General features: G+C 46.2%; 1 protein-coding gene across 1 annotated transcript in view; it reads left to right on the forward strand.

Moving 5' to 3' along the window:
- Nucleotides 1-14,724, forward strand: part of NAV2 (neuron navigator 2) — a 388,116-nt gene that overhangs the window by 353,588 nt on the left and 19,804 nt on the right. Inside the window, exons 29-33 of the mRNA XM_023521874.1 lie at nt 5,841-5,994; nt 7,168-7,330; nt 8,060-8,160; nt 10,207-10,302; nt 12,025-12,193. Of these exons, the coding sequence (XP_023377642.1) occupies nt 5,841-5,994; nt 7,168-7,330; nt 8,060-8,160; nt 10,207-10,302; nt 12,025-12,193 (683 nt within the window). The remainder of the gene's footprint in view (nt 1-5,840; nt 5,995-7,167; nt 7,331-8,059; nt 8,161-10,206; nt 10,303-12,024; nt 12,194-14,724) is intronic.

Raw genomic sequence — 14,724 nt, forward strand, 5'->3', positions numbered from 1 at the left:
TGGCAATTTTTGCTGGAATTCTGGTTCATTTGGGTGACAAGGCTTAGAGTGATATACTTTTCTTCGAGGTCAGAAAGTAGAAGTTTAAAGTCAGAAAATAGAAGTTTAAAAAATGGAGCCATTCGGTGACAATCTCTTTTCCAAAGGGTCCATATTCCGTAAAATGATTTGCCATTCTGAACTCCCCTAGTAAATTTAAAACGAGGCAATTTGTACAGAGCTCTTTGGGAGCACAAGTGGCTCTTGCCCAGCCTGCCTCCCATGATTTCCACTGAGCACCCACCGATCATTGCTCCATCTGAAAACATCTTGTGCCCCATTTAAAAACATAAGGCCCAGATTCTTAAGGGCAAGAGCAGGTCAGGAATGGCTTGGAATAGACAGGTTAGGGACCCAGGTGTCAGCTCAGAAGGTGGCACAGCTGGCTCCCTGCAGCAGTGAGAAGGTTTGTCCCTACCCTATGTCTGACTTCCATCAGAGACCTTCAGATTAGAGATGAAAGAAGAATTGGAGCTCAGATAGTCTGCAAGGACAGTTGTCTACAAGATGAGACAGTGCCTGAGAGAAGAGGGCCACTGCAACGGGGGTCTGAATGGTCACTGCATCGGGCTTCTGAATGACCTGTGAACTATCGTGAAACAAGAGAGCAGGTGGTTGTAGACACCTCAGTTTCCTCACTAGTAAAATGGGATTCATTACATCTGCTTCACTGGATTCTTGTGAGGGCCAACTCAGACACCATGCATGAAGGGCTTCCTTGTTCCTGTTCTATCAGCCTTCATTCTCAGGAGCCATCCTAGGTCCCAAAAGCCAGCTAGCCAGCTTGCTGGAGATAGCCGCTGCACAAGGGTTCGAAGGCCAGCTTCCCCAAGGGGTGCAGGAAATGTGGGCGAGAGGATTGGCCAGGTCTTTGTAGCACACCAACTGCATAGACCACATAGAGGCAGGTAGTGGAAGAGGAGACAGCAGAGGGCCCCAACTTTCAGCAGCCCCACCCAACAGTGAAACTTGGTTCTGTTGGGAGTTTTCGTTTTACTTAGATTAGTAGCTCCCCTTCTCTTGGGGAGCATCTGATAGAGGGTGGCCACAGAGACATGTACTTCCATTGTGGGCGAGGGAAAAACCTGAGCAGGGGAAGGAAGGGGAGCACTGAGGAGTGGGCTCCAGTGCTACACCCAGGGGCCCTGAGTTCCTGTGTGGATTAGACCAATAATCGGGAGTGCGAGTCCTATCTGACCTGCATGGTGCCTACGAGGGTAAATGAAGGACGAGTTGCCTATGACTGTCACTCATTCCTTCATTCCAGAGTTTCCCACTTAAGTTGTACTCTTGACTAGAAAAAAACTCATCCATTTTTATCCATTCTTACTTACTGACTTATACTTTGTATATAACATCGTGTATGAGCAAGGCACTACTCCAGATGTTCTGCAGAGACCAAAGAGAATATTAACCATATTCCCGCCCCTGAGGATTAGGGACTAGTGAGGATAGGACACATACAGCTCGTTCCACTTCTGAGCCTCTGCTCTGTGCCAGGCACCGTTCTTGGCTCCAGTTACAACAGCGTATAAGACAGATAAAGTTCCTGCTCTGGTAGACCCTATACACCAGGTGGAGAGACAGACATTAAACAAATCAACTGAATAGACTAGAAAAATTAGATAGCCCTAAGGGTTGATGCTGGGAATGAAGATAGTGTGCTGGGATACAGAGTATCATGGCAGCATCTTTAGACAGGGTAGCCAGGAAAAGCCCCTCCGAGGAGGTGACATTTTTGCTGAGATCTGCATGACAGAAGGAACCACTGGTTTGTCTGCTCAGTAACATCAGCCGCTATAACAAACTCAGTCCCAAAACTCAGGGGCTTTACATTTGTCTGTACTTCTCCAAACCCATTGCAGATATTCCTTTTCAGCAGGTGGCCTGCCCTGTGGTGATGTGGGCACCAGGCCTCCTCCCATCTTATGGCCTGGCCATCCCAAAGAGCTAGAGTCCTCTGTTGGGCACTCTGTGTCCAGCCAGCAGGTGGGGGAGGGAAAAGAGTACAGAGGATCCTGCAGGAGGGTTTAATGGGCCAGGCCTAGGAGAGACACATGTCACCACAATCCACTAAGCAAGACTCAAGGCCATACACCTGCAAGGGAAGAGGTAAAGTCAGTGTGCCCAGGAGGGAAAGGGAATAGAATAGGCTGTGGTGAACACTTAGCAGCCTCTGCTGCCCCAGGCTCACACTGAGCAAGGCAGCCTTCCTGACCCAAGAAATAAGCAGCACAAGGAAACTAAGGTGGAAACGAGCCTGGTGTGTCTGTCAAAGAGGGGGTTGGCCAGTGGCTGCCATAGGATGGGCAGGTGGGAAACAAGGCCGTGGAGATAGGTGGAGCCTAGTACAGGTGAGACTTTGAAGTCAAAGTGAATTTGCATCTGATTCATGTGTAATAGGTAGACATTCTTGACAGCATACTTTATCATCTCCTTCCCCCCTTTTATTTTTTGCCATTGCAGATATCACCACCTATTGTGTAGATTTTTCTTAGTTATGTTTTTTGTCCTCCACTGCTCTCAACACTGCCCAAAACTCTACAGCCTAAGCTCCTTAGAGGTAGATACTCTGTAGGTTTTGGAGACATATAAATATTAAGTGGAAGGAATGAGTGACTGATGCTAGTAGTGGGTCCTGCATGGATTTAGGATAAATTCTGGAAGAAAAGTTAAACTCACATGGTGATTTGCTTCAGTTTGAGACGCCCAGGAGACAGTCACAGGGAAATGCCGACCGGCCTAGAGTTCGTGGAGGTATAGATTTGGGAGACGTGGCCTCATGGCAGCTATTGAAAGCTGGGAAACTGGAGGGATTCTCCGGGGGTTAACTGAAGATGGAGAAGTGCCAGAGGGGCGAGGACTGAGCTCTGGTGCACTCTGATGTTTGAGGTTCAGGAAGAGAAAGCAGAGCAGCCAGTGAGGTGGGAGGAAACAGGAGCAGAGAGAAGAAACTGGTTGGAGGTAGGAGAACTAACTGGGCCCGGTGCCGCTGGGCAGCCAAGTAAGGTGAAGAGAGAATGGCGGTGATACGCTCAGCCATTTAGGACTCCCAGAGACCGTAAGAGAACTCTCCCTCCAAACCACTTTCCCCACAGGGACTGGGCAGGACGGACTCTTGGCTCTCCAGCTCTATTCTGACATTCCACAGCATCCATGCACACTGGAGATGTTTGTTTTTGGTCTCCTTTTCCAAAGGGTGGGCAGAGAGCAAATGCTTCTCTCCAACCTTGGAGGGTGTGTAAGAATGCGCACATCTAGATGTGAGAGAGAGTTCAAAGCAAAAGCAAAAAGCAGGGGAGTCAGGACTTAGAAAAGGCCTCTACCCCGTGGGCGAAAGGAATGGCGGTGTGGGAAGGCAGTGTTTCCCACACTCAAGGCGTTTAAAATTAGGTATGCCACCAGCCCTGCCTTCTGGACAAGACAGCGGGAATATGCTAGAATAACGTGTTAGGGACTGAGTAGGAAAAGATATGCCTCTGCTGGCTTCAGTAAGTAGTCCATGAAGTGGACACGCATGTATTGAATACCTACTGAGTTCAGGGAATGATCTGTTAAAAGCAACCAGATTATCAGTGACATAACAGAAGTGTCGTGTGGGAAGGAAGCAAGGGAGAAGGCTTTGCCTTGGACAGTAGGATTAGGGACTAACTCTTACTTGGGGCTGCTGCAGAAGACCCTATTTTCAACATCCTCTGTATGTTGTAGGACGTTCCTCCCATGTGGCCCTGCAGTGTGTATTTCTGGGAACCAGCTGATTTGGAGAGAGCACAGAATGGCCTCGTGCAGTTACTCTCAACACAGACTTTCTTCATTTTGATTTGCTTCCCTGTGTAGTGCCATTGGCCAAGTTTTGCAAAGTAACCTATGTGCTGTATTCCACAAAGTGGGTGCTTAGGAAATGCTGTCTCTCTTGCTGGGAAAGCTTTCTGGGGGAAAGGTACAGACCATGTGAAGGAGACTGGAGCAAAGTGCCTTGCTGTGGAGTGCAGACAAACCAGACTGGCAGTGTGAGTGTGAGCCGAAGCCAACTGTCCCCTGCAATGAATTGGAGCCTTTGCGATCTGTGCAGGGCATGGTTTGGCTAAGGCCGGACTGTCATGATGGAATTTAGTTCAGACTTTATACTTCACTGAAACCAGGAAACCAAAGCCCCCTCTCAAGAAAGAACCAGTTTTTTTTTTTTGCAAGCTCCCCCTGCAAACCTCCCAACTCAAAGAAAAGCATGACTCTATAGTTAAACCTTATAAACCCAGGCTATTCAAAGCACAGAGAGCTGAGTGGGAGAAAGGATCATCTGAATTCTAAAGATATTTCTGTCCCTCTAGCCCTTTTAGTCCCAAATCTGTTGGCCTGAGTTTCTCATAGATGTGAAATGGAAATAATTCTAACATTTTCAGGAGTCCATTGGAGGTGTCAGAAGATCTTAAAGCAGAGAAACTTCCTTGGCTGCTGACAACTCTTAAAAATAAGAGGTGGTTTTACTCTCTTTGTATCTCTCAAATCAAAATAGTCCAAGTCAAGAAAATAGTAACGAAAAGATTTGGCTGTTCCGGAGTTAATTTTTCTTTTAGCCTTTCTGCCCCCGAAATACAATTACATCTCTTTAAACAATTATAAATGGCTTTCCTTTGGCAATTCACATTTCCACATCCTGAACCAGTTTTACACATCAGGTTTTTTCTTGGACCCAGATCCAGTACTAGAGATTTGTAGAACGGGCTCGCATGATTATTTCTATGGAGACCAGATGCTTGCTATTCCTTTCAGAGATAATCAGCTTCAGTCTTGTAACTATGAACTTGGGTTGGGTTTGTTTTTTTTTTTTCTGTTTTTTTGTCTTCAGTCCAAGAAAGTCAAAGCTTTCTATTCTGGATCACCCCTCACTCTGGATCCTATGATCTTTGAAATCACCAGAACTTCTTTTTAATAGAACCATCTTTTCTAACATTACAATTCATCGTGACTTTTGTGATCCTCTACTTTGCGCAGACTTGCCAGGTATCTGAAGAACCCACCCTAGAAGGACCACCTCTTAAGAAAGAGGAATTCAGCAGGGTCCCACAGTCCCCTTGATCTGGTGTGCAGCTGGGAAAGGAAGACAGCTAGCCATACCGCTGAACACTTTTCAGATAAAACTTCGGCTTCCGTGTCATCTCGTCCTATGTGCTCTCTAACTACCTAAGATGTTTCTCTTGCTTGCCATGAGCTTACTAAGCATTGTGGGAGGTAGAGGAATGAAAGAATGTTTCTCTCTCCAGACACTTAGGGGAGTGGGTTTCGTATGACCAGAAATGGACTAACTCCTTCCACTCTTATCTTTAGGTTTTGTTCCCTTTTTAGTAAATAAAAATCATCCCTCAGCTGTCTGACTCTTGAGTGTCTAATCTTTAAAACAGACAGGTGACCTCATCATCTCTCTGAGTGGGTTTTAGATCTCAGGGGTCATGTGGTATCATTACAGGGGTCCAGCTGTGTACACATTGCGGAGGGTGGTTCAAACCCCCAAAGTTACTACTCCCTTTTGCAAACTCTTATTTATCTCTAGATTATTGAAATTGTGCTGGAAGGCACACCAAAGCCATTCTGATTGCAAGAGCTCTGCAATGAAAGAGTGCAGAGAAGCAATAAAATCTGTGAACTTAAGGTGCTTTCGATATGGTCACCTCCAGGAAGCACCGGGCAGCTGGTTATACAGGGTTACTGCTGAACAAACCTGATGTGGACATGGACCAGTGGTCAGTGGTGGACTGACAGGGAACTCAGAGCTACCTTCATCAGTAACATTCCTCTTTCTCTAGAATTTCAGAGTGCATGGATAGTGAAGCCGAGACCGTCATGCAGCTCCGAAATGAGCTGAGAGACAAGGAGATGAAGCTGACAGACATCCGCCTAGAAGCCCTCAGCTCTGCACACCAGCTCGACCAGCTCCGGGAGGCCATGAACAGGATGCAGGTAAGAGCCCAGGAGCGTGGGTGAAGCGCAAGGCTGCCCGGCAGGGAGCATCAGCAGGCTCCCCTCTGCCGCGCCCCAAGGCTGCATCAGAACCTCGCGGCAGCCCTCTGCTCTGCTAGACTTTCCCACATTTTGCTCAAAGACCAAACTTTTGAAAGTGTAAGAGTAACCACGACTTTCTTTTATGCAGAACTTTCAGTGGCTCTGCTATTTCCTCTTGTATGTCCTTCACCTGGCCTTCAAGGCCTTCTTTGAGATCCTTTTCCATCTTAATTCACCACCCACCCCCAGCTCTACTTTCCAGACTCTTCTCTCCAGCCAGGGGGAGCCACTGATGGCTCCCTTTGCATGCCCCAAAATTTCTTTTTCATATTGTTCCTCTACCGGAGTATCTTCTGCACATCCATATTGGACCCTTCCCTCAAAGCTCAGCCCGATGGCTCTTCCTCTGCAAAGCCTTTCCAAGTCCCGCAGCTAGAAGGATGAGTGCCCTCCCCTGAATTCCTATACATTTGTTTTTACAGCCCCTCTCACCTGCCACAGATTGAAGACATTTGAGCCTTCTGAGCTATTCTTTTTTGCATCCCTTTCTCTGGATGTAGCACCAGTGCTTAACCAATTGTAGCTTCTTCATAACTATTTATAGCATGAAAGACCCCTGTGGGTTCTACTAAATGGGACCTCACTGGAGAGCAGCATTTCCCAAAGGAGGTTCCCCGGAACACTAGTTCCATTGGGCGGCTCTGTGAAAGGAAAGCTCCTTGATCAAATACATTTGGGAAATGCCGCACACTATGCACCGGCTCAGATTTACAATGCATAGCAGCTCATTAAAGGCTCTGAAAAGTCCTGCAGTAAAGAAACCTGTCAAACCCAGAGTTGCTCAAACCTCTTTGATATGACTCCTTTTCACTTATGACTCAGCCTCTAGGAAACATTTCTGAGCTTTTCCGAAAGGCCAGCTCTCTTGATGTATGGATCCTCCCCAACCAGACAGGCCTATGTATACAGCAAAGGCAGTGAACACTGTTGAATCTCCCAGATTGTGTAACTTACTCTGCCTCAGCTGAGCTACCCACTACCCCTGCAGGGGCCTTTCAAATCTCTCCCCTATAAAAGGCTTGTTCGCATTATATCCACCCAGTAAATGAGCTGCTCTCTTACTCTTCACAGAGTGAAATAGAGAAGCTGAAAGCTGAGAACGACCGGCTGAAGTCGGAGTCTCAAGGCAGTGGCTGCAGCCGGGCACCCTCCCAGGTGTCCCTCTCTGCCTCCCCGAGGCAGTCTATGGGCCTCTCCCAGCACAGCCTGAACCTCACTGAGTCAACCAGCCTGGGTGAGTGGTGTCACAGGGCTACAGGACAGGGCCCGCAGCTGGCACTCCGTTCTCTAATCCAGAGCCCCAAGATAAGCAGATCAACAGATCAAATGGAGAGGCAACAGGCGTGTGTGCACTTGGGGCGTGTGTGTGTCTGGGTGTGCGTCTGCTACCAACATGAGCCCAGCCGTAAGACTGCCATCATGCTTCGCTCCAGCACCCCAAGTTCTCTAAGCCATGAGCTTGGGTCCCCTCGCCCACCATGCTGAGTTCTGTTTAATCCATTTTAAGAGGCTGACCTGTAAGCTGAATGCTGCATACAACCCCCATGGCAGCAGGTCCCACCTGGGGCAATGGCTTGGTCTGTGATCTTCCTGCCTTCCGGCTGGATTCCAGGCTGGCACAGTGACTATGGAACTTGATCTAGGTTTCCTTTGTAACCATATTGAGGCTGATGCTTTGATTTCTTATCCATGATGCTGCTGTTGCTATTGTTTTGGTTCAGTCTCTCCCTCGCACTTCCATTTGGCAAGGTACATCGTCAGCCTGCTGGTTCCTTGGTTGATCCACCGTTGGTTTCTGTGATTGCATTCTCCATTCTGCCCTCTCCCCTTCCCCAAACCCCCCACTTTCCCTGCACCCAGACACCTAGTTGTCCTGCTGCTATGCCAACAAGCAGCGGGGGTGTCAGGAAGCCAGCTTTGCTGTCCCCATGTGCCTAAGGCTGTTGATGTTTTCCATTCGCAGACATGTTGCTGGATGACACTGGTGAATGCTCGGCTCGGAAGGAAGGAGGCAGGCATGTTAAGATAGTTGTCAGCTTTCAGGAGGAAATGAAGTGGAAGGAGGTTAGTTGGATCCCTTTCCCTGCTCTGCCTGTCCCTTCCCCAGGTAGAACTACCTAGCTTAGTGATTTCATCGTCACACCATATCGCCTCAGAGCCTAAGGTGATATGAAAATACTACTAACACTTTCCTTAACTAACCTTAATCCCCAGCAGCATTTTGATACAATTAAAGGGAGCAAACAGCCCTTCCGTGTCTCGTGTTTGGGAAGTCTAATAAAGAATACTAAAAACGGTCCCACTCAACTAACTAAACACTAACATCAATCAGCAATGGCTTTTCTGAATTTAATGTATTCCCAAAGTATTCCAAAGGCAGCTAAGTGCATTGAGCACAGGAGATACAGAAATAAGCTGACCAAAAGCACCAGTTTTATCCGGTTGTCAGAAGCTACTGATGGAGTAGACAGTGGGAGACAGGTGGCTAAAAGTAAAGCTGGTGGGACATCCTGACTCGCCAAGGTGGGGGAATCTGAATTTTCTGAGTAGTTTCTGTTCTTTTCCCAAGTCTGAGGAAGCCATACCCCCAGCAGAGACTATTTAGGGATAGGAATGGGGATTGACAGACAAAGTTGATTTTAGTCATTGATTAAATCCAAATGATGCTGTGAATGACCTTCTCTCAGATACATCGGGAAAGGCTTCATGAGTTACTATTGCAAGTCCCCTTCAGTTTTTTGTTATTTCTTAGCGTTCTAGCCAACATGCTATTCTAGTCTCTGAGAGCTAGGGAAGTGGCAGTGCCCACCAAAACAAAGTGTCCACATCCAGACTTGTTTGTGCCTGGGTTTCCATTTTGTGACTGGCCCACTATTCTCACTGAAGGGAATAGGCCCAGAGTTTTAGAGCTGCCAGGGGTTTTAGCATTATTTTAGCCTAGAAAGATCCAATAAAGAGTCCCACTTTCAGAGCTTAGGTAGTAGAGTGATGACGGACTATCAAGTGGGAAATTCATTCTTATAGTAAATGCAGGCGATGCTTGTGAATGTGTTTCATTCTAGCAATCATCAACCTGAACAGATAGATTTTACATTTTAAAGAAGTCTATGGGTCACTTTTAAAATCTGTATCATTCTGGATCACCGCTGAAGCCACATGAGGTCGATCAGATGTTATTATCTGCATTTTGCAACTGAGAAACCTAAGACCCAGCATCACTTACTTAAGGTTGCAAAGCAAGTGGTGGGGCCAGATCATCTCACGTGCTCCTCTCTCTACCGATTCTGCTTAACTGCCAGATACGTCCCTCCCCGCCCCCTACCACTTTCCTAATTCTATATCCTTGCGAGCACGTCAGATATTTTTTTAAAAAAATAAAAGAATGAAATGTTCTCCTAGCTTTTCTTTAATCAATGCAATTAGTCAGCCCCCACTTTGCAGAGCCTTATGGACGAAGATGCAAAAGAAATAGAAAAAGACCTTTCGTGAAATTCCCAGAGTATTACTAGTTTTCTCAATTGCATGTTTTTAATTTTGAATTAGAAGACAAGAAATAAACATTATTTAAAAAGAAGAAAAGAAAAAATAGAAGCATATTCTATCCTGAAGGAGTTTAAGATCTAGCAAGGAGATAAACTCGATTTACAAATAAGATAGAAATACCTAAAAATAAACAAGTACAGAATATATCATCACATAAGTATGTACAGAACCACTGAAGCAGTATAAGCTCTGAGTCTGGTGAGCTAAATTGAAGCCTTCCTGGAAGAGGTGAGTGTTAACAGAGTGAAATGATGGATAGGAGAGGGGAGAGCATTCCAGGCAAGAGATGTGATCTGTGCACTGTACAAGGTATGCATTTAATAGAAGGTTCTAGATTCCAGGGAGGAGAACCTCACTTCCTGACCTACAGATGGTTTTGGTTTTTTAGCAATAGAGCAGGAAAATTTGAAGACTCTCGCATTCAATCTAAGTTATATCTGATGTTAAAACGGGACTTTTATTCCCCTTTCAAACCATTGGTGGAGTCTAAGACAACCTGAGTCCTTGCTAAACTGTGTCAGAAAAGATCCACCTGTTTTTCACCTGCATGCATTTCCTTACCCTTAGGATTCCAGACCACACCTCTTTCTTATTGGCTGCATTGGAGTTAGTGGCAAGACGAAGTGGGATGTGCTCGATGGGGTGGTTAGACGGCTGTTCAAAGTAAGTGTTTCAAGGAGACGGCTATGGCAGTCTACCTGAAGTGGGAGCCTGGGCTTCGGGAGGGAAGGGCGGTTTGTGTCCTGCGTCTGGCCATTTCTCTGGCCTGTCCTCTTTCCCACATCCTTATGTTGCTGGGGCAGAAGGAGGATGGTAAGTATAGACTGCTGATTGGCCATACTGTTCCTGGCTGCCCTTGGCAGTGGTTGGTCAGCCAATGAGTCATTTCTCCAGCCTTGAGCAATTATCTCAGCCTCTCATGTGAACTGCTAATGTCCACATTCTCCTTTTACCATAGAATTATGTCTTATGGCATCTGCTTTGAAGTATGTGCTCTGGGACTCAGACATCAGATTTCCATTCTTTATTTCGAGGGATTTGATCCAACTTGCCCAGCATCCTTGCTCACACTTCAGTCTGTGATTTGTGCTACAAGTGACATTAACATCTGGTTATTGGCCAGTGTCAAAGACGTTGGCATAGTTATTTTTGTATTCATTCTTATCACATCATTGGAGTGGGTGTTTGCAACAGGAGATAATTAATGAGTACCGGGTGAACCTTGAAACACAAGGTGATTTGAAAGAAGCTTTTGATACACTTTTTTCCATCATTCTGAATTAAGTCAGTAACTGTTAAGTGTTCATTAATCACATCCCTTGAGCAGTACCAATAGCCCACGTGTTTTGTGCCAGAGGCCTTACATTACCTCAGTTTATTTCCAAGCCCGTAGGAGGGTTCTGTTATTTTCCCACGTAAAGGTGAGGAAGGTGAGGTTCAGGTCGGGTCACTTGCCCAAGGTCGTGAATCTAAAATTAGACTAGGTTAGTCTAAGTTGGGTCGGTTTGACTTCAAAAGTTGACTTAACTAGTACACGCTAGTCTCTTTTAGCATCCAGATTCAGATGGCTTCACACAGAGAAAATTCTATTCTCTGACCAAAGATCACAGGCCAGTCTATAGGCAGGAGATGTGCATGGCTTACGGTGGACCAGTCCTGCCGCCAGGGCCAGCACCTCTCTCTCCTGACGGGCAGTCAGGACATCCTTGGATTGGAAAGACAAGAGTTTGGGCTGAGAAGGGCCCATGGGGCATCGCATGTGAGGAAAAGAGACCATTAAAGGTAAAAGGTCTGTTACTGGGATTCCACCCCGGCCACCGTCCAGCCACCTCATAGCCCATGGATCCTTGTTCCAATTTAAGCACACATTTTCCTGTTTAAAGAACAGGAGATGCTTTTTTTTTTCTAGTAGATCTGGGTTTTTTGCTCTCTTCGTCATCAATACGGTCTTTAAGCCAAAGGAAGGGGCCGGTGGAGGGATTTCTTGGGAGAATTACTTTTTCATGAGTTTTCCAGCACCTGATGTCTTCAAGACTCAAGCTGAACTTAAGAAAAGAGGCCTAACTTTTCCGTGCTTGGTTGATCCAGACTAAACGTTCACAGTTTTGTTAGGGTTCCTCCCCCTGCCCCCCCCTCCCCCCCCACCCCACCCCCCGCCACACATGCACACCACTAACCAAATAAATCTATATTGTAAAAGGCCTGTGATAGTGGGGCATCATCCCCATGGAAAGTCAGCTTTTTTTCCCCTCGTTCCGCAGCTCGATTTCAACTCAGGCATCAGCCGAGAAAGAAGAGAGAAGATGATTGTAAATCACCCAATGAAAACATGAGTCACGGGCAGATTTTTAGCCACATCTTTGATGGGGTCTTTATTTTTTCCAGGAATACATCGTTCACGTCGACCCAGTGAGTCAGCTAGGGCTGAATTCAGATAGTGTTCTCGGCTACAGCATCGGGGAAGTCAAGCGCAGCGACGCTTCCGAGACCCCCGAGCTTCTGCCCTGTGGCTACCTGGTGGGAGAGAACACTACCATCTCTGTGACTGTCAAAGGTAAAAACCCGATTGCAGGGGTTGGAACCTTCAGGAACTGCACTTTTTATTTTGTGACTTGGCGTAGGGAACCGTGGCCACAGTTCTGTTTGTGCATATGGATGTGGGTGGTTTTCTTTCTTCCCTTCAACCACAGTTATTTTTACCTAAGCAAGTCGAACCGTCTTTAGCTTTTTGAACCACCATCAGAAACAAATAATTTTAGTTTATTGCTGAAATTATGTAACAAAAGGTCCCATTAGCCTTATGACTCTGAGATAATGGAATCTTAATAACCCTGTTGAAATGGGGCTCCATCAATGCCAATGAATTACTCTTGCCAGCAAGCCTTGGATGTGGTCCCATTCTACAGATGGGGAAACCACGATTTGCTGGAGGCTAGAGAGGAGTCGCTCTGAGCACCCTAATGAGATTGCTAGTTTTGCTAGCTCTTGCCCGTGCATGATGCTGCCTGAGCTTCCGATGGCCTCATCACCCAAAGATGTCAAGCCTCAGGCCAAAGCGTGTTCCCTGAAACTCTAGGCCCACAAAGTATTTTATGGGAAAAAAAAGTTTCGTGGCCAAATAAGTCTGGGAAACTGCATCGTTATCCCCATTTGGTTTGGGGTCAGGGGGATGGGAATGTACTGGTACATTAAAGGCTCTGTCTTTTAATGTTTTAACTCCTGCCATTCAGGTGGCTGTTTAATCCAACCTGACATAAATGTATTTGACTACAAAACCCCTTTTACTTATATTTTATGAATCACCTAAAGTGTACACTAATAAACACTCTGCTAGGCGCAACCCCGTTTCTTACTTCCCTGAAAGGCACTGTAGTTTAACGGTGCAGTTTCAGGGTTGATGCAAGTTTGTTTCTTGATTGGTAAGTTTTTCAAAAGCACCACAACTGTCCTCATCAGCAGAAATCTAGATCTTGCTCTGCTTGTGACAAGCAATAAGGTACTGCTTGAACCTCACGCATACCCTTATCTTGTTGGCAAGTGGAATTCACAATGGTAGCCTTGGCTGCAAGTGACAGAAACCTACTCAAAACTAGCTTTAGTTAAAAAGGAAACATACTGACTAATGTACCTGGAAGATCCAGGAATATGCTTCAAACTCAGCTTGATCCAGGTGCTCCAACAGCGCCATCAGGTCCAAGCCTATCTCAGCTGTGTTTACTTTTTGAGCTCGCTGCACATGAAATTGATTGCCCTGATAGCTCTGATTCATCTTTCTAGCTTAGGAACCTAAAAGAAAGAGAATAGCTATCTGGAAAATTGTGACAGAAAACTTTTAGGGGTGATTCTACCTCAGTGGGAGTCGAACGCCTATCACCGAGTCAGTCATTGTGACCAGGGAGAGGCTTTGGCCCAGACTGTCATAAGCCCATTTCTTTGGTGGATAAAGGTGCTGGGTCAGCCCCATTTGAACCACCTGAACTGAGCTCCCCATAAGAAAGAAAAGTTCTACTGCAAAGGGAAGGATGGAGTAGCAGGCACACCAAAACAGCAACCGTCCACCGCAAGAATCCTTTAAGGAAAGCCTTATGTATCATGGGCTCAAACTGCATTTCATAACACACTGCTGGGCATGCATTGCCACTTACAGGTGAGCATTGCAAGCACTGAAGGTTAAAAGAGTAACCCACTGCTGAGACCAGACCAAACCTCTGTGATAACAGTGACAAGCTGATCTACCTCTGGTGGAACTGCCACCCCACCAGGGAGGCTGATCTGTTGCTGCTGTCAGTGCATCCAGCTGTTTTAGCAACTCCAGGGATCAGCTGGGGTTCATTGTTAAGTGATACCTGACTCTTCTATTTTCCTGAAGTGCTTGAAATTTATACCTTCAGGCACTAAAAACCACTCAAGAGCTTGAAAGAGGTTGGTGAGCTATAGATGGCTCACTTCAGAGTGGGGGGAGGAGGGACTTGACGTGCTCAGAAGTGAGTTCGTCTGCAATGTAGTCACTCTCAGGGGGGTTTATGGCAAAAATCCCAAAGAGCAGCCTATGTGCAGAAAGAGGTGTTTGCATTTCCTCCATTGTTATTTAGACTGGGGACCTTGTGTGCTTTGTGTCGAGGTTGGAGCCAGTGCAGGCTATGTTGAGCTCAGTACCAGGGAAGACTCAGGTCTGTACCTGGAAGATGAATCATTTGGGAACCTTCATCATGGGCATTCTGGGACCATCACTGCATTTAGGGCCTATTCTTGGTTGGGGGAGGATTAGAAACAAGCATATAAATGCATTATGGGAGTCTTTACAATAAATAATTATGTGGAAGAAAGATGTACTTATAAAACAGAATAAATGCTCTTCAACTTATTTTTTACCTAGCCATACTGGTTTTCTTGAGGTGATTTTTTTAACAGAATTATCTTAGGTTCTGGATAAATAACCTTGGATGGATCTTCTCTGTGAGGGAGGGATATCAAGAACCTAGCTCTTGTAAAGCCAGCAGCCCTGATTGGTAAGAGTTGTCCCAGGTAGGAAAAGGGAAAGAAGAGTTTCCTCTTAATGTTGTTGAGGGTCAAAGGTCTCGTCAG

This window comes from Pteropus vampyrus, unplaced genomic scaffold, assembly GCF_000151845.1.
Source record: "Pteropus vampyrus isolate Shadow unplaced genomic scaffold, Pvam_2.0 Scaffold321, whole genome shotgun sequence".
NCBI classification, from domain to species: Eukaryota; Metazoa; Chordata; class Mammalia; order Chiroptera; family Pteropodidae; genus Pteropus; species Pteropus vampyrus.